The sequence below is a fragment of the Agrilus planipennis genome, unplaced genomic scaffold, assembly GCF_000699045.2.
Source record: "Agrilus planipennis isolate EAB-ADULT unplaced genomic scaffold, Apla_2.0 scaffold59, whole genome shotgun sequence".
Taxonomy (NCBI): domain Eukaryota; kingdom Metazoa; phylum Arthropoda; class Insecta; order Coleoptera; family Buprestidae; genus Agrilus; species Agrilus planipennis.
This window is the reverse complement of record NW_020438942.1, coordinates 694061-712604: the sequence shown is the minus strand read 5'-3', so window position 1 is coordinate 712604 and position 18544 is coordinate 694061. Positions and strand designations below refer to the sequence as shown.

At 35.1% G+C, this 18544-nt stretch overlaps 3 protein-coding genes across 3 annotated transcripts in view; 2 read left to right on the top strand and 1 right to left on the bottom strand.

The window, feature by feature from the left end:
- LOC108737882 (cadherin-89D) overlaps nucleotides 1–7161 on the top strand; it is a 47508-nt gene extending 40347 nt beyond the window's left edge. The window contains exons 11-18 of the mRNA XM_018471014.1: nucleotides 708–841; nucleotides 1689–1907; nucleotides 2389–2477; nucleotides 3777–3860; nucleotides 4970–5038; nucleotides 5431–5643; nucleotides 5707–6066; nucleotides 6682–7161. Of these exons, the coding sequence (XP_018326516.1) occupies nucleotides 708–841; nucleotides 1689–1907; nucleotides 2389–2477; nucleotides 3777–3860; nucleotides 4970–5038; nucleotides 5431–5643; nucleotides 5707–6066; nucleotides 6682–6943 (1430 nt within the window). The 3' untranslated portion in view covers nucleotides 6944–7161. The remainder of the gene's footprint in view (nucleotides 1–707; nucleotides 842–1688; nucleotides 1908–2388; nucleotides 2478–3776; nucleotides 3861–4969; nucleotides 5039–5430; nucleotides 5644–5706; nucleotides 6067–6681) is intronic.
- Nucleotides 7162–8075: 914 nt separating this feature from the next.
- Nucleotides 8076–9430, bottom strand: LOC108737919 (troponin C-like). The gene is made up of 4 exons (XM_018471107.2): nucleotides 9288–9430; nucleotides 8734–9008; nucleotides 8373–8521; nucleotides 8076–8289 (listed from the first exon to the last, which is right to left on the bottom strand). Exons 1-4 carry the CDS (start codon nucleotides 9288–9290, stop codon nucleotides 8261–8263), a joined length of 456 nt encoding a protein of 151 aa, XP_018326609.1. The 5' UTR covers nucleotides 9291–9430; the 3' UTR covers nucleotides 8076–8260.
- Nucleotides 9431–16167: 6737 nt separating this feature from the next.
- The window catches only part of LOC108737918 (neuropeptide SIFamide receptor-like), an 89623-nt gene continuing 87246 nt past the window's right edge, over nucleotides 16168–18544 (top strand). The window contains exon 1 of the mRNA XM_018471105.1: nucleotides 16168–16879. Within this exon, the coding sequence (XP_018326607.1) occupies nucleotides 16288–16879 (592 nt within the window). The 5' untranslated portion in view covers nucleotides 16168–16287. The remainder of the gene's footprint in view (nucleotides 16880–18544) is intronic.

Below are 18544 nucleotides of genomic sequence, written 5' to 3'. Positions count from 1 at the left end.
AGGATTGATGAGCAGTTTTATGGAGATACCTTTATCTCTTCCCAAAAGAATGTCGTCGTGCGCTGACTTTAGTAATGCCAAGAATTTTAGAAATTATTATATCTGATACTCTTACCATTTCTGAGAGCTGTTTCTTCTTAAGTCGGGCATCTTCCGGTATTAATTTTTCGACTTTTTAATTGATATGCGGAGTGGTCACCTCGACCTGGCCGTGGGTCTTCTTCAAATGAATCCCTGCCTTATGGTTTGAACTGATATTCCTTGCTTGACAAGGAACTTTATAACAGCGTGGTACTCGATTTTATCCATTCTATTCATAATTTGTTCCCGATTGACTTATTTGGTCGACGATAGTTCAAAGACTGTTGAAGTAATTACGACACGATAACAACTTGGTATTTATACTAATAATGAGTTTCTTAATTCGTAATGACTCGAGTAAGTATTCTAACTAATGCCCTACCTAGCAATTCCGCGAAGTTAAAAACTCACCCTCGTAAGTCTCCTTCTGTAGTCACTTTTCTGCACCGTTAGGAAGTATTCTCAATTGGAAGAGATCTTAAAAATGATTGAATTTACACTTAATTGTAAACGTCTGCAGATTAGGTGGCGACTTATTGTATTTCTGCACATATTCATAAAACGTTTCAAATTTTTGACTAAGTTTATCAAAGTTTAAACTAATTTCCTTTTGTATTTTAAAGAAGATAATGAAGTTAAGATAGTCATCAGAATAACAGACGTTAATGATAATCCACCAGCATTTGCAACAACTGGAGGGCCAATTATAGCTGCTATTCCTGCAACAGCAAGCTACGGGCATCCTGTTTTAAAACTACAAGTAAGTTCTTATAAATTGATAAGATTAGGTTGGGCTACACTAGATTATTTAGTTCAGGAATCGATAATCGAATCGATGCTGATCATTGTAACAGAATTTGTAATTATTATATAATGGAAGGAGAATATTTACATTCACTTAAACAGTCATTCACCCTTGTTGCAGTTCATTCACCTTTAAAACTAATTTCGCAAGGGAAGAAATATTTAATTTTGTTTTTCTGTTTCTCGGTTTGTGTACAACTTAATTAAAATTAAAATTACGCAGCAAGGAATGAAAATTGTAATTGAATCAAAACTTTCAGACGTAGGTAGATAAAATTAAAGGATTCGTTGCGTATTGGGGCGTATGTTCAGTCAATTATAATTCTGTCAAAGAAGCGCATGTGGTCGTCGATATGCTTCGCGACAAAGCAAATAAACAGTACAACCCCTGCATATTTATAACCCTTTTAAAAAGTTTTTTGAGACTCTCAGACAAAAAAAAGAATCCTATTTTAAGAATTATGTACATTATTTACAATGGCGAAAAGAATAATTTTGAAGAGGATCAAGAAGTCAAGTTACTGGAAGTATATCGTTATCAAGTACCTATTTAACCGCAGTATTTTATATGTTTGACAAGATACGAAGATATTTACTTATCAAACTCAATCTGTGAGTCAAAACAAAGGACATTAGGTACTTTACATAAATTATCATCATCATAACCGTCCGGCTGAAAGCATTTGACAAGTGAATAAAAATTTATATTGGAAAACTTTCCCTTTTTTTTTATTTTACCTATCTACCTATAAATGAGATATTTAATTAAATCACAAATGTTAGATAATCTTGTTTCTGATAAGGCTACCGACCAAGACTTGGGAATAAATGGCGAAATCCGTTATCAAATTTTGAGTAAACCAGAGGAAAAGTTCAAACGTTTCGCTATTGATCCTGTAAGTGGTCAAATAAAGACACTTGCAAGTTTCGAATCGGATTCGGGAAAAGTGTTTGGATTCGATGTTAAGGCAATGGATAGACGTGGGGCAGATGATGGGAAGTCCTCTATTGCCAATGTTTTCGTAAGTATGGTTCCTTAAGAACATGTTTCATCCATGAATAGTTTGTAGTATTTAATTAGTCATTTATGGAGTATCTCATGATTCAGTTTGAGGGCCGCCACAATCATTTCAATTTTCACTATTGATCAGGAGATGTAGCATCTTACTACAGATGGCGTTCACCATGCCATTTGTGGTATTTTCTGATCAGGAGATATTTATGATTTTGATTACATAGTAACATATTTTAATAATCATTTTCAAACTCACGCCACTTGTTTGATAACTGAACCATTGTGTACTTTACTCTACAAATTTTACGTTATGGAAAATCAAATCAAATCTAAAAGAAACTCGCCGATGATATAATTTGCTATTGACAAACATGACTTAATGTTTCTTTTTATAACTGAATTGATCATAAATTTATTTAGTGCTCACATTAGTTACTTATTTACGATTGGGTTTGACGTAGTTCCAAATGTAATAAGATCTTTTGCAGGTGTATATTTTAGACGAACAACAGCAACTGGTTATGGTTCTTAACAAGAAACCCATGGAAATAGAAAAGGACATGGAAAGCATAACCAGGTGCGTATATCTGTCTCATTTACTTCAAGTTCGTAATGCACAGGGTGTTTTGCTCACTTTGTAAGGAATGCTAAATTGATTATTCACAATATCATCAAATGGTCGTAGGTACGTTAACCACTCAAGAAGCTGCTGCTTCATGTACTACGTTCAAAATGGACGCTAAAAATGTTTCTTTAGATTATTGGAAAAATTACGGAACAATATAATTTAATAAAATTAATGGTGTGTTCCGAAATATAACCCAGCATACTGGTCAGTGCTGATGACGTCATCAATCGACGCCATATTGTACTGGTGTGCCACCATATTGTACTGGTGAAACAAGTGTGCCGTAACAGTATATTATACGGGCGTGTGCGCTTCAGAGTTTGGACAATATTTTATTATAATAAACGTTAATAACTTTTGGAGCAAAATTGTTGTGAACGAGCACAAGCACTATTCTCAATATGGCGTCAATTAGACGTCAACGCACTGGCCAGTATATTTCGGAACGAATCAACAGTATGGCGTCGATTCACGACGTCATCAGCACTGGTCAGTATACCGGGTTATATTTCGGAACACACCCTAATTGTGTTGTTTTTAAATACAGTCTATTTAACAAAGAGAAAAGAAAGTGATGTTTTTAATAAAAATGAGTCAAGAAAATACAGTCGACTCTCGATAATTCGAAACTCGAGGGACTCTTAAAATATTACGAGTTATCGAGTGTTTGAAATATTAAATGGTTCGAAATTTAATCTTTCGAACTTTTAATCTGTAAACAACGTAAGAGTAACAATAATTGAAACATAACTAAACAAACCAATTCGTGCGGAACTGTGTGTCAAACTAATCATAACAAAAACAAAGACTCGATGATGCGATGATAGAAGTTTGAACTTGCCTCAAAATGTATGTACTTACAATCTTTTTGTCTCTTTCCCTCTGCAACTTCGAATTGTCGAGTGTTTGACGCCGATAAATTCGAATTAGCGCGTCGTTTTGTTACGTAGCAATGATTTTTTCGTTCGAATTACCAAGTGCATAGAAATGTATTGATTTAGTTCGAAATATAAAGATTTTGTAAGGAACTCGTGATAACTTTGAATTATAGAAAGGTTCGAATTATCGCAAGTTTGAATTAACGAGAGTCGACTGTATTTGATATTTTCGTTAATGAGTACACCTATGTATATTTAATAAAGATCAGTATTGGGTCTCATTTCAATTCTTCTTTTTCGTTATCTATAACATAATATAGCTGAGCTGTTCTAGTACGTGTTAAAATATTGCTTTCTTCATTTTTTTTAGGGCATTGTACAATATTACGGGGTACGACGTGAGGGTGAGAAAATTGGAGCCGCATATTGAAAAGAAATACGTCGATAACAGCGTGTAAGTATATATGACAAATGAGCTTGTCACAACTTTCAAAGGATTCGCGTACAAAAACATATCGATTTTTGTCACGAATGCATGTATCTCAGTATATATAGCTATATATATACATGAAAAGTGAATGCCCGTAAAGAAAGTACAAAAAATATGCGCAGGGACATAAAATAGATAGATATTCCATTATTTTATTAATCTTCATTAAAATTCTAATAATTTCTTGTTTTTAATGTGTTATTCCTATCCCCTCATTGAAGAAATGGCTGATCAAGTATGTTGGGGTGGTTATGTATTGTTTTTATTTGAAAAGCGAATGATAAATTTTTAATTTTTTACCATGGATCGAACCCTCATCTCTACGACACAGAGACAACGTACTTCATCGTTGGGCCATCGATCGTACCCTACCTTGATCTCTCTTAGAGCTTACCTAGTTATACTTCGTTTACTTTCTGTTGCGAAGTGACCTTCAGTTTGACCGGCGCAAAGTAGAAAAGAACAGCACTAGGCCAGAAAAGAAAGGAGACAACTCTCGGCCAAACTCTTAACCGGTGAGAAGCCTATAATCCGTACAGTACTGCACGGAAAAATTGACCATTTTATCCATTACAATTGCATTGCTCAAATGTGCTGTTATTGGTACCATTTACTACTGAAAATATCAACGAGATGATTATTTATATTTGAAGACATATTAAAGGCTTCAACGCTTGTTTTCGACTCGCACTACTATTCATGATTGAACAAAACTTTTGGCAGGTACTGTATGGAAAAGTATGTTTAATGAACAAAAGTCGAGAGTATAATGAGCTTTTCTCTCCCTACCTACGATTTTGCTAGCGCGCATCCAAGACAATGGAAGGGGCAAATCGCTACAGAAAGTAAATGAAGTATAAATTCATGATTAATTGGAATATCTTAAGCGCATTACTTTTTCTAAACGGTGCAATATAAATGAGGTATTAAAGGTAAAACAAAAATTTTAGCAGGGCCATTGGTAAAAGAGCCTGTCATGAAATTTTGGAGAAAAGAGAGGAGCGCATTTCTGTTGCAGTATTTTTAAAAAGCTCTTTTTGAATCCTAATGAAAATCAATTTATTTATTTTCAGCACTGATATGTACCTATACGCAGTTGACCCTTCGCTCAATGTTGTTGTCGACATGGAAAAACTAAAAAGGTAGGTGAAATATAAACTCCGTTGAATTTCTTTTAAATTACAAAGTACTATGCAATTATACTTTTACTGCCTTTTGGTAAGTTAGTATCAACGGAATGTACCTACACGAATGTCATAATTTACCTATGGTAGGTACATAAAATTTTACGATCATTAGGTCAAGGTAATAGGTACGTTTCGGTTTACGTAAGATTTAGATAGCATGCAGACGTCCAACAATTGGAAATAATAATAATCATTAACAATAATCATGCAGCAATTACAAAATGAGGGCATTTAGGGTTGGTACCATTTTTTGTGCCTTAATCATAAACATTAGGCTCAGGCAATAACATACAGAAAGTTACTGATTACACTATTTTTACAAATATAAATTGATTTAAATTTTAAAGGGTCATCCATGAAAGGCAACATGATATAGAAGAACATTTAGGTAACAATTCGATTTTGGCTCTAACCAGCAGTACTTCCGTGCAAGAACGAGCCAAGCAGAGCACCCTGTTGTCAAGATCCGAAATCATAGTCGTTATATTGGCATGCCTTATATTTTTAGGTGCCTTTATTACGGCCCTATGTCTTCTCTGTCCTCGTAAGCCCAGCAAAAGGTAAAACGAATTATTATTTATTTTAACCACAGTCAATGATATATTTTTCTTCTCAATTCTTAGGGAAATTGCTAACAGTTATTTCCATGCCCCTCCATCGAGTTATAATATGGCGATGAGTGGCTTGTCTAAATCTTCCCTGTTTCCGACATCATTCGAAGAAGGTCTACAGTACACTGGTCGAGAAGATCGTCCAGATCATTTTCTTCCAGTTCCGTTTCCTGGTAAAGTCGGAACTGCATGTACGAGGTACACGGGCAGAAATAAGCCACACTACAGGGACAGATCCAAAAGTACGGGGGGGTTAGAGACTTCGGTCACTTCCCTTCATTCCAGCTGCCATGATTCCGGAATTGTGGACGCGGGGGTTCATTGCGCTTGCAGTCATTCCACTAGTCGATGTTCAGAAGATAGTAGTAGCAAGTAAGTGAAGGAAAAGGGCATTAACTTCTTTTGCAATAATTTATCGAAACTATAAAGTGTATTTTAGAATTATGAACTCGAGCGGCATTCAATTAACCTAAAAACTCAAAAACTATCAGAATCAAGTCTTTTATCTTGCTGCCATTGTCTGACCTCATTTTTTGTGACATTCTGTTATGGCTACATAACCTAACATATCCTAACCTAACCTAAATACTTAAAAACTATCAGAATCAAGTCTTTTATCTTGCTGCTGTTGTCTAACCCTATTTTCTGTAATATTCTGTTATAACTACATAACTTAACATATCCTAACCTAACCTAAATACTCAAAAACTGCCAGAATCATGTCTTTTATCTTGCTGCTATTGTGTAACCTTATTTTCTATGACATTCTGTTATAACTACAAATACCTAACCTATCCTAACCTAACCTAGATGATCAAGAACTATTAGAATCAAGTCTTTTATCTTGCTGCCATTGTCTAACCCTATTTTCTGGGCATTCTGTTATAACTACTTATGATATTTTACGAAGAATAAATGCGGCAATTTTTAATTTTAAAGAATCCTCAGATTATCCCATTTGTTCGTAAATGTGATGTTTTTTTACAGTTACGAAGACTCTTTAAATTCGACGCCACGTATAAGACACCAAATGAAGCAGCACCAGGTGCCCCCTTTTAATCGGAAACATCGCCATAAAAGGTTCCGAAATAGGTCCCTGTCGGACGGCATGATGTCTCCGACGTCCATGACAACATTTCACAGTCCCTTGTGTAATCGCACCTTGAATCCGGTCTACCTTCCTGGCCATAATAGCAGTTTTCGACGATCGACTGACCATTTAGTGATGAGTTCTCCAGTGGGACCATGACATTTTGTATTTTTATAATGAAACCTTTTGTAATATACACATACATTAATATACATAAGTAATTACATTCATATACACATACCTACCACATACATAAGTACATAAGTAACAAAATGTGCTCAGACAATATGCCAAAACTGTTAGTGTTACCATAATTGGGATTGTTATATTCTTGCTACAAAAGAAAAGGATTGTGCAATAAACATTTTTTTATAAGAGTTTTCTGTTTCATTTTCAATCCATCTAATTCACTTTTGCTGGCATCTGTATCCGTTATCCGGAAAAAGTATCGGGAATCAAGTATTCATAATTTTTTTTCATAAGAGTTCTCTGTTTCATTTTGAATTCACTTTTGTTAACATCTGTATCCGTTATCCGGAAAAAGTATCCCCATACAAGTATTTATGATTTTTTTATAATTTTTCTGTTTCATTTCCACTCCATGTAATTCACTTTCGTTGGCATCTGTATCCGTTATCCGGAAAAAGTATCCCGATACAAGTATTCATAATTTTTCATAAGAGTTTTCTGTTTCATTTTCAGTTCACTTCACGTTTGTTGACATCTGTATCCGATATCCAGAAAAGTATCCAAGAATAAGTATTCATGATACGCACTACACCTAGAACCATCCATATCTTACATCCGGTATCCGGGCGTCATTGACCGTATCTATATCCGATATCTGAAGAATTGTCTCCATATACAAACACTTATTTAGGTTATACATTGCAACTAGAAGTATTCATATTTTCTACCACCCATATCCGATATCCAGATATTTCGCATAGACCATTCTAAACGCTCTGTATATTTTTTTACAAATTGCATACAGTATTGAATTGAAACTATCTATAGTGTATTTTATTTATACATCCCTTTCTTATAAAACTTCTCTACATTTAATAGGATTATCTAAACGACTGAACGTAATCCTTATTTATCCTTTTTTTTTATTTACTTTAATGGATGTTGTAGTTGGACTTAATGTAATCTCGATACTTCTGCATTCATGGAAACAATACAATGACCCTTTATTAGAAAGACATTCTAGTAATGACCTTTACAACGACTAGAGACATTTTACACAATTCGAAGAATGACAATTAAGAAAAGATGTTGAACTTTTAAATGTATCATAAAAGATTTATTTGTAAATACAAATAATAAGTATTTTTAACAGTGTAATAATCAAAGAAAGTCAAAACACACGACTTAAAACAATAAATTGATTACACAATAAGTATTCTGATAACAACTTGATTTTATAGTTATATTTTGAAGTACTTTTTGATAGGATGAAGGACGAATCCCTGTTTAGTCACCAGTCATCATCTCCATGAATTCTGGAAAACAAAAAAGTTTATTAGTGATATAAATGTGTTGTTTATAGATTGTTATTTCATTGTGTCGTTATTTTATACTCTACCATCAAAATCGACAGTTCCAGAGCCGTCTGTGTCAATTTCAGCAATAATTCCATCCAGTTCTGCGTTCGTCAGTTTATCATCAAGGGCTTTCAATATTTCCTTCAACGTTCCCGTCGTAATGTAACCATTCCCTTCTCTGTCATACAACCTGCAACAAATTAAATTAATTGTATTGTATTTTCTGAAATATTTTTAATTCGAAGTAGATGTTGAAGACATTAGCAATACTTTTTGTCCTTGATAAAGAATAATTTTAGACTAACATTAAGAAATACAGAATTATTTAACATACATCAATAAACTATTAAGAGCTCATCCTGCCTGAATCGCCCATGACATGAATAAACAGTAAACAAATACCTGAAGGCTTCTTTAAGTTCCTGTTGTGTACTTTCAGCATCGTCTTCTTCTAGAAAATGAGAAGCGATCATTGCAAATCCTTCGAAATCAACTCTTCCCGAATTGTCCGGGTCGTTAGCCTTTATCATTTCGCCCAATTCCTTGTGGTCAAATACTTGACCCATGCTGTTCAAAATGGTGGTTATTTTGATGGTTTCAATGGTACCACTATTGCCCGGGTCGAACATTTGGAACGCTTTGCGTAATATTGCTTGTCTCTGGGCATCGTCGTCCGCCTGAAATGGTCCGTTTTAAAAAAAGAAAAGCAAAAAAGAACGGCAACATAAACACTGCCACTGTGGAGGACTATTCAAAATTAACGACGAAGAAATCTTAACAATAACAGCCGTAATGTTGTTTTGTTCATATTCCTATTGGAATTTACAGTAGGTATGTAAGTAATTATCAAAAAAGAAATTTGTATAAGTAACTAAAAATGATTTGACAAAGTGTTTTTGCTTAAAAGACGTTAATAATGAACGATTTAATAGTAAATTGTAAAAATTTCTACCTACCATGATGTGGTGTTAGATGTCGTGAAAATGTAACAGAACTGGATGAATGAGAGTAAGTGATGTAAGTGTCAAAATAGCTTCAGAGGACCCCAAACTGAACAATTCACATGCCCGTTTACAGGTAAATCTATTCTGGTAATAGTGTGTGATGTCGGTGGACAAGTCCCCTTCTCCACGGAATCATTTCAAAAAATATGCGGTGGAGTATTGAAAGTCTATAAATAAATTCCGTCATAGGCATGGCCTGACAAATAATGCATATCGTTCCCGAAATACCTCGTTTAGCAAACACTTGATCGCAGGCGCCCAACATATACCAAACACAAAAACGCGACAAAAACAACTTCGGATGCATACCTTTAATTTGCTTCAAATCAAATTTATACGAGAAAAGAATAAATTAGTTGAAAGGCTTTTTTGTCAAGTGAAGTAGAAAAACGAAAAATTTGGAAATTTGACACTACAAAAAAAAAATTTGGAATGGCTTGTTGGATCGCCACGTAGAAACATTTTAAAAATACATTTATGCTACACTGTAGTTTTATAAATATTTTTGAACGAAGTTTAGGATATTTAGTACGTACGTATTTTAGAGATATTCTTAAGGCTTCCTCATGGTTACTGTTCAAAATAGAAATCTCATCAACTTATGTTGATAAATATTTATCTAAAATATGAACGGAAATGTGAAATGGGCAAACACATCAATGGTACCACCAGGTACCTGTACCAATAATGGCTTGTAAAAGATTGATCTCTCATTACCTTTCATGGTATGGTGAAACAGTTTGAAAGATTACAAACTTGGTGTTTCACAAATTGAACACATGAACGGATTTGATTTACTTCGTTTCTAAAATTTTCCTCAATTGTCACAATTTCCGCGTAAGGTAAAATGTTGTTTTGCTTAAATTACTTCTGAAATGGTGTTAAGTGGCCAGTTAAAATTAAATTGAGTATTCATAACGACCTGATTAATTAAATACATGTGTCTCGTATTAACTACTAACTATACTTAAATGTTAACTGAGCGTAAAACCGGTAATTGACTTGGCACCACATTTAACAGTTAGCACCTAGTATTCTTCAATGTTTATACAAGGTACAACTTTGCACGTAGGTGTAGGTTTTCATCAATGTACATGTGGGTGCATGAATAATTTCACAATACAAATATAGCATTAACATGTTTACATGCATTTCCTTGAGTATTTTATTGTTTTAATAACTAAAAATAATATAAAATGGTTATGAAATAGAACTAACCCATTATAGGAGGTTATGTAAAAGAAATGTGGTACAGGCTAGTGAAAGTGACCCGTTATAAAAAGATAACCCAGCGGAGATGTCTCAGCAATGCTGCAGTGCAACTAATTCAACTGAAAGGGGATTTGTCCCTTGAATATTCGGATATTGGTACTACGGCAGTCCCAGGAGCTCCAAGTGCGAAATATTGCTACCTTTTCGGCCGTCTGAGGTTGGACCAACTGCCTGCTAAGCCAAGTAGTGGTTAAATAGGTCTTGCTCACACCAGACTGCTCCAGGGAGTTTTGCTCACCTCTTAGAGAAAACTGGTAGCGGTAGCTTTGGTATTACAATTAGTACGTTGTCTTGGTCGCCCTAATCCCATGTCCATGGAGATCGTAACGGGTGAACCGCGAGATAGGAATCAGCACGTTAACTAAAATTAACCGGAGGCAATCCCATAAGGAAAAGTGATGTCACATGTGTGATATGTGCAATCCATGGGTTAGAAAAAATTATGCTATCACATGTTGCTTGGGCTCTCATGGCCAGAAACAACAATAATAAATTATACTTAGAAATTTAGGTTTAGGGCGATTACTTAAATGAAGGATAAGGTACAGAAGGGCCAGAATAGTTACGAAAAATAGATTTTTAAATTGTTTCTTCTTAATCAGTCTGTGTGATAGTACGGTTTCGTGTTTAAGATACGAAGGATACGAAGATTTCGTAATTTTCTTTATGAAGTTATTTTCATTTGCTCCGAAATTTAAATAGAACTGTTCTATCGTCCTTCCCGTATGTGTCCTAGTTCTCCTTTGCTTTCTCTCTGGCGAATTGTGATATTTTACCAATAAAACTGCGAAAACTCAGGGGAAGCGTCTATAAAGGATAGATTAAGGTCATCGTAAAACCCAGATTGATAGATAAATAGGTGAATCTACGACAGAGCATATAGACTGATAGTAAAATGTACCTTTAATAAAAAATATAAAGCTGCTGTTCAATTTTTTGCAAACTCTAGGACGTATTACCCTTTGTGTGTATGATCTGCTCCACTAATAAAATCTGACCAAAAGTCTGATGAATCTTCAGCTAGAGTTTGAAACGTGGAATGGTGGTTTCTTAAAAGTACGAAATTATTAAGCCATGAAACAAACAAAGGAAGAGAATTAGTTATTGTTATTATTATAGTTGTTAATAAATGTATAAAGTATGCATGCCCTTGTCAAAATTGAATTTGGAACTTCATCCCAGATCCAGAACCTATCTGTAGGTTCTTCAGATTTTTTGGGCATACTGAATAATTAATTTTTACTTTTTATAGTCAACTAGCTTTTCCCCGCGGCTTCGCTCCCAGAAATTAATATTCTTTCTCCATAAAACCTTTTAGCTCCCAATTCACCCTTACAACGTTTTAATTTTGTGTGATGTCGCCATCTTTCAAATACAAACGTAGCAACAACATTTCATCCTTAAGGGTTGATTTTTAAAAATTGCCAAAACACGTATTTGCTTAATTTCAGCAATGAGCATCCTTCGAGTAAATCTGAGTACAATAAAATGTAGCCCATGGAAACGTTGCAACCTCTTTTCATTTGATTAATAATATCAAACAGCATATATACCAAGTTTCAAGTAAATTCAACCATAAATAAAGTATGTCCCAAACAAAAATTGCAACACCTTTCCCTTTTTTAAATTGTCGAGATAGATCTTTCAGAAATTAAATGAGAGACCATTAAAACAAAGTTTCAAGTAAATCTGATCACAAATAATATGTTCCATTTAAACATTGCAACTCCTCTTCACCACTCATCCCCCCCAACAGAGATTGAATTTTTTAATCAATTTCAAGTAAATCGAACCAAAAACAAACATGCAATCTTTACAAACTCCTTTTAGCTTCCTAAAGAGGTAGAATTTTGTAAAATGTTGAAATAGGTATGTACGTCACTAATTTTATATGAAAAAGCATTAAAGCCAAGTTTCAGGTAAATCTGACTATAAATAAAACACCATACTTAACCTAGACAACATTAGGTGTAGCTGTCAATTGCGTTTTGTTATTCCATGTCAATTGCGTTTTGTTATACCATTTTTAACAAATGAAAGGCTAGACTGATGTTTTGACTGATAAATTTTTTGTTTTGCTGTCAATTTCGTTTTGTCATTCCATGTCAGTTGCGTTTACATATACCACATTTTTCTCGTGGAAAGTGATAAAAAGTATCCTATGTCCTTCTCCCGGTTGTAAGATACCTCCCCATCAATTTTCAGCCAAATCGGTTTGAGTTATAAGTGAAGTAACTAACACGACTTTCTTTTATATATATAGATTTTTCAATAATCCTGCGTTAAATAGGAAATCGAAAAACTAAGACATTTCAGAAATATGCAAATCATCAGTTTTCTTCCGCAACAACAAAGGTTTACTTAATGGACGAGTAAAAGTGATGCAGTCTTTTGTATTCATACGTTTTCGTTCGTCTAGTCTGAAAGAACTTTTATTCGTTGGACATTATTCATCTTTATTTGGCACGCTTCGAGACGCTGCAGTGCAGTAGAAAACAAACAGTGAAAGCAGAAGTTTCTCCACCTTCCTGCCAATATTCGACAATTGGCATTGAAAAGTTTTCATGAGATTTACAGCCGACTGAGTCGAGCAGACAATCAGGGTTAAATTGTTGCTTTGTTTGCGTCCAGACTGCGTATGCACATATGAATTTGACTCCTGTGTTCGAGTCGTATTTTTACCGGATTTCCATTTACTCCATGCTTGTATTAAAGCACCCTCCAACGGTAGGTGGTAGTAACAAGACAATATTTTTTATTTCTTTTATAGAAACGTCGGACGAAATGCAACGCTTAATGGAATTGACTATTTCAACTTTTTCGACGACGTTAAAAAGACTCTCAAGAAAATTTAAGATGTCATGAACGGAAATGACGATAAACATATTAATTTTTATTGTCTTCAAGTGGAAGAAGTAGTTCGATATACTCAAACACAATGGGGAACAATGTAATTGTCTAAGTTGGCAGTAGACAAAACGGCCAAAATTTTGGATTAGTGATTGTAGAAAAAGAGGAAAAAATGGTAAAACGACTAGAAACGATCTATAGAAACAGGAGAGCCGGGAGGAAGTGCAACATTCAATTCGGGAACAATTAAACCGTTTAAATATAAAATGCTCAGGTCTATCTTTGATATCCAAGATGCTATCCGTTAATTAAAATATTTAATTAAAAAGCATCGATATTGATATATTTGAGGTGGTTGAAAAGTGAGCGGGTCTAAATACCTACATTGTAGTGTAAAGTTGGTTGCAAACATGATATGCGAGTACCATCAAATTTTTGTTTGGTGTGAATAGGTGGTTGCATATAAACTATTTGACATGTCTTTGTTCTTTTGTCATATTATCACTTGTAGTCTATAAACCATGGTATTTAAACTTTGTGTTAAAAACATTATTTTTGGTTTTTGTTACTCATACAGGTTTTATCAGAAATAGCGATTTAATTGAAGGGTACTTGATGATAAATCTTTCGTACAAAAGTTGTGATTGATTTGGTTTCATAACAATAAAAGGTTTGTTGAACTGAAGCTTACGTTCAAGAGTCTCTCCTGGACCAATACCTAATACAGAGACAGCGAAAGCATATCCTAAGTGTTTATTTAAGCTTCCAATGTGGAAGATCGACGTGTTCTGTGAGCTGGAACAAATACTTTTCTTTGTCTTCGAAGAATCCGATTTAAATTTTAAAAGGAAAGATGTGGAAGCTTTTAGGGATTTTTGTAATGAGCTTGTGCACTTTAGAATTTAGGGATCGCCTTTCTAAAATGGAAAGTTTCAGTTTTAATACAGTTCCAATGTCAACGGTTCAAGTTTTATCAGTTATGAACCGGAACCCCTCAATTACGATTCATATTGTTTTATGGATAATCCAAAGAACCTTAACTGCGATGAGTTTTGGTGTAAATCCCTTTACCTTTAATGGTAACAGTTGAGAGGACTCGAGGTGCATTAAACCATACCAAAACTGAAATTCCAATTGTCCCTTCCGGTTCATATCTATATAACGATAGGGTTCTTAAAATCCTTCGGCGGTTAATGCGGTCTATTTGTTTCGAGGATGTGAACACTTGATCCTACTTTACGAATGTATCAAACCGAATGTAATAAGATTAGAGATAAGTGCGTTCTAGATCTCTTCGTGTGTGAAGGTGATGGCAATAAACAACACAATGGGCATTACAAAATGCACTTTTATGGCAGCTGAAAGTTTTAACTTCGTACTTACGATGATTCGTCTCATTGTTTTCAATGCATCGGACCGTTTGTTCGACATTGGAAGGGACAAAATAAATCATCAATTCATTAAAAGTAAGAAACTATGTTGGTGTCACCTTGATTTCAGCCACAAAATTTGTTTGATGTTTTCTAAAGGGTAGCTTTGGGGCAAGTTGCATTTTGAGGGACAGATTAATTAAATTTGTATTGCGTTACAGTTTTCAGTTACGTACATGATTTTTAAACTGTCAAGACAGACTAAATAGTGTGGTAGTACTACGTGACCATATCATGCAATTAAAATTGGAAGTTCGAAATGGTAGGAAAGGTTTGAAGTAATAACCAATTTGTTCTTTATTAAATTCAGGTTGATGGATCGTGGCCGAAATGAGCGATTTAATGCAGATGTTTCGTCAGCAACTGCAACTGACACACTGAGTGGAGACTGTGTTCACAACCTGGGCGGAAATTATACCCCATCAGAGTCTGTTGATGCGAGACTTAGAGGTGGTCTTGAATGATAGTAAATCTCCTAATATATCATATGTATGCTAATTGCTTATTGACTTTGCTTGATATTATCAATTAAGTACCCCCGCATTTACTATATAAAAGGAGTCATTGATGGTACGTCTTTATCTTAAGTAATACCGAGCGGCATGATTTAGAGGTTTAGACAATTGCTTAGCATTCGGGAGAACGCCGGTTCGATTCCGGGTCCGTCTGCCTTGGTCCATGTTTTTCTGTGATTCCTTGGTTCACTTAGGCAAATGCTGGGGCAGTAATATTCCATAGATAATCTTTCATTCTCCTGTGTCTTCATTTTGCCCATCTCATCTTTCTCACCCGAACCACCACCCACCCATTCCCACGATTCCTGAAAGGAGGCTGAAGCCTACTCTCTTCCGACGTAGTCCAGAGGGACTGCACGCCTACCAGATTTAATGGCTGGTGGGAATGAAACAACCAAAAGTTTTTTTTTTATTTTTAGTAAAAACTGATTTACTTCGTCATTCAAAAAAAAGTTAATTCCATTAATTTTTATCTATAAATTAGTTTTATTATCGAGTTTCTTTATAGCTCATGGAAACTTTCTAGATTAATACGAGTCTAGTGTTAATTAATTTTTCTTTATAAAAGCTTATTGCTTGAAAGGATTCGAAATCAATTTATCACCGATAAAGAAAAATCCGGTTTAAAATCTCCAATGCGACCGTCACTTTCATCGATGCTTTCACCCCTTTGAAAAGTTTCGCGCAGTCGCTTGTTGACCCTATCGGTCGCTCTTATTTCTCATGAAACAGGAGCGCGCTAACATTCAACCCCCAGCGCGCACCCCTATCGAATCGTCGCGCTAAAACAACAGCAAAACTTTCCCGCGACTTCATTTGTTCGTCCCATAGCACCCACTATTGCTGCATTTTATTTAATAAATGTTGTCTTGGTCGCCTTTGTAAATGGCTAAGGGAGGCTCCGGAAGCCACACTGGTCACCACCATCACGGAAGTAGTTTTAGCTCCCTTCGGGTACTAGAGGAAGAACCCTTCGGCTATGGTGCCGCACATCACATTGCAAGAGTATTTCGGTTAAATAGCAGTAGCAGCACGCCAACTCCTAGAGAACAGCGACATCAGAGCGTTTCGGTGAACAAAATGTTTTCTTCGGAATTTGTGAGTAATTCGATTTTAGATATAATTAGCGCGGCCAGTCCGGAACAGGATAGCGATAACCACAAACCATTCTACGAGGTAGGGATCAAAAGTAACGGGGCAACGTTGATAATGAACAGTTCTGTGAATGCAACTGAGACATCTTTCCAACCGGAACTTTTTTACCGACATTCCGCAGTCATGACCGTGGTCTATTGTGTCGCATATCTTCTCGTGTTTGCCATTGGGCTCGTTGGAAATTTCTTCGTCATAGCCGTCGTTTTCCGATCGCCCAGGATGAGGACCGTCACCAACTTCTTCATTGTTAACTTGGCAGTCGCCGACATATTGGTCATCATTTTTTGCCTGCCGGCTACGCTGATGTCCAACATTTTTGTTCGTAAGTCACATTACACACTCAATTTATATACTTTAATATACATAGTGTAATAATGCTCATCTATTATGGGAGAAATCAAATGATTTCCAATAAATTGTTAGATAAATAAGTTAGTACAAGGATTAAATTAATTGACAATTGGTAGCTGGGAGAGAAGGGGGAATGTTTTTTTAGCTTCTATTATAACTTGTCTAATATTGGGTAATTAAGGGAAATTATAATTAATTGTAAATAAGTTACTGCAGTAGGGGTAGTACCTGTTGTACTTTTTTTTGCTAGGTATTTGCTAGGTATTTGTTTAGTTTTAACATTCACTGGAGAATATTATTTTAGTAATACGATAATAATAATTGAATGTATCTGTTCCTTTACAAGAAATTATCTGCATCTGAGTGTGACATTGAGGTGATTGTCCACCTCCAGCAATTAATTAGTTCACACTAGTTTCGAATCCTCCTCTATCTGATTAAATTTTTCTTCCATGCAATATTTCTTCGATATAGAATCAAAACGGACCGGGAATTATTGAGTTAGGAGCAACTGGACAGACACTTCGCCATTGGCTTAGGTCCAATTAAGTAACGAATGGCACTATATCGCGACTCCTCCAAAAATTTATATCTTCCTGAAAGTCCTTGTTTGAGACGAGTTATCCTTGACCGTCATTTCGGCGGACAAACTGATGATTTTGTGTTGCATCAGAAATTTTCGGCAACAACAACAACGCCGTTTGCGAGTGAGTAATGTGGACCAGTTTCGGAAAGCGATCGAAAATCAGTTTCGATATATTTATGTTCGTTCGATTTCCATTAAAAAGTCGTTTACGCCAAATAACATCTAATATTTCATCAATACGGATATAATGGACCACGGAAGGTAAAAAAAAAACCCAACCAACTGAATTTCGCCGGCAATATTGACCAATATTGTTGCTGAAGTCTTAAATATCCAAACATTGAGTCCTAAACTGAATAAACAATAAATAAAGAAGGATACTCAAATAACACTATCAGTTGTAGCAATAAAATTGGTGTCTAAACACCAAAAAAGTAAGGGCAGTATGTCGTGTCAAAAACTATTATCTATTACTATTATATCAATCAATGATGATTGTTTACTGATACTTGCTCATCTTGCTCGTACTTACCCAAAAGATTCAGTTTGTCAGTGATGGCGTGCTCATTGGAAACGATGATAAGACTAGAATTTAATGTTCTATAGAAATACTGAACAATTGGAATGTGATTCTTGCAATGGTGGTCTGTGATTCACCGGAAACACTTCCAGAGTCGTATGCTGAAATATTATCCATTTGTTTCAATAGAATTTTGAGTTTGCCATAGCTTGGTATATTTGAATAAAAGGTGCTGATTAGGTAGTGATGTCTATATAATTTTCTGGCCATTTCGAATTTTGGTTTGTTCCATACTGACTTAAATTTAAAACGTATGTACGTGTTCTGTCTTAAATTCTTCTGACATTTGTTTGTTGACATATAGTAATTTTAATTCGTTTCTTCGTTCCGATTTCTTTAATAATGTCAGAAAACGGTTGAATTCCAGTATTAACGTTCTGGATTTTCAGTTCTAGTTTACATTTCAAATTGGAAACCTCCTTGTTTACGGAACTTGGAAAGGCTGAACTTAACTGTCAGCCTTAACCCTG

Excerpts from the sequence above, each read along its gene's own strand:
- LOC108737919 (XM_018471107.2), bottom strand. Across the intron at positions 8,522-8,733 it reads GAACTTAAAGAAGCCTTCAG|GTTGTATGACAGAGAAGGGA; the intron begins GTATTTGTTTAC and ends AATTTGTTGCAG. Across the intron at positions 8,290-8,372 it reads TGGAACTGTCGATTTTGATG|AATTCATGGAGATGATGACT; the intron begins GTAGAGTATAAA and ends TTTGTTTTCCAG.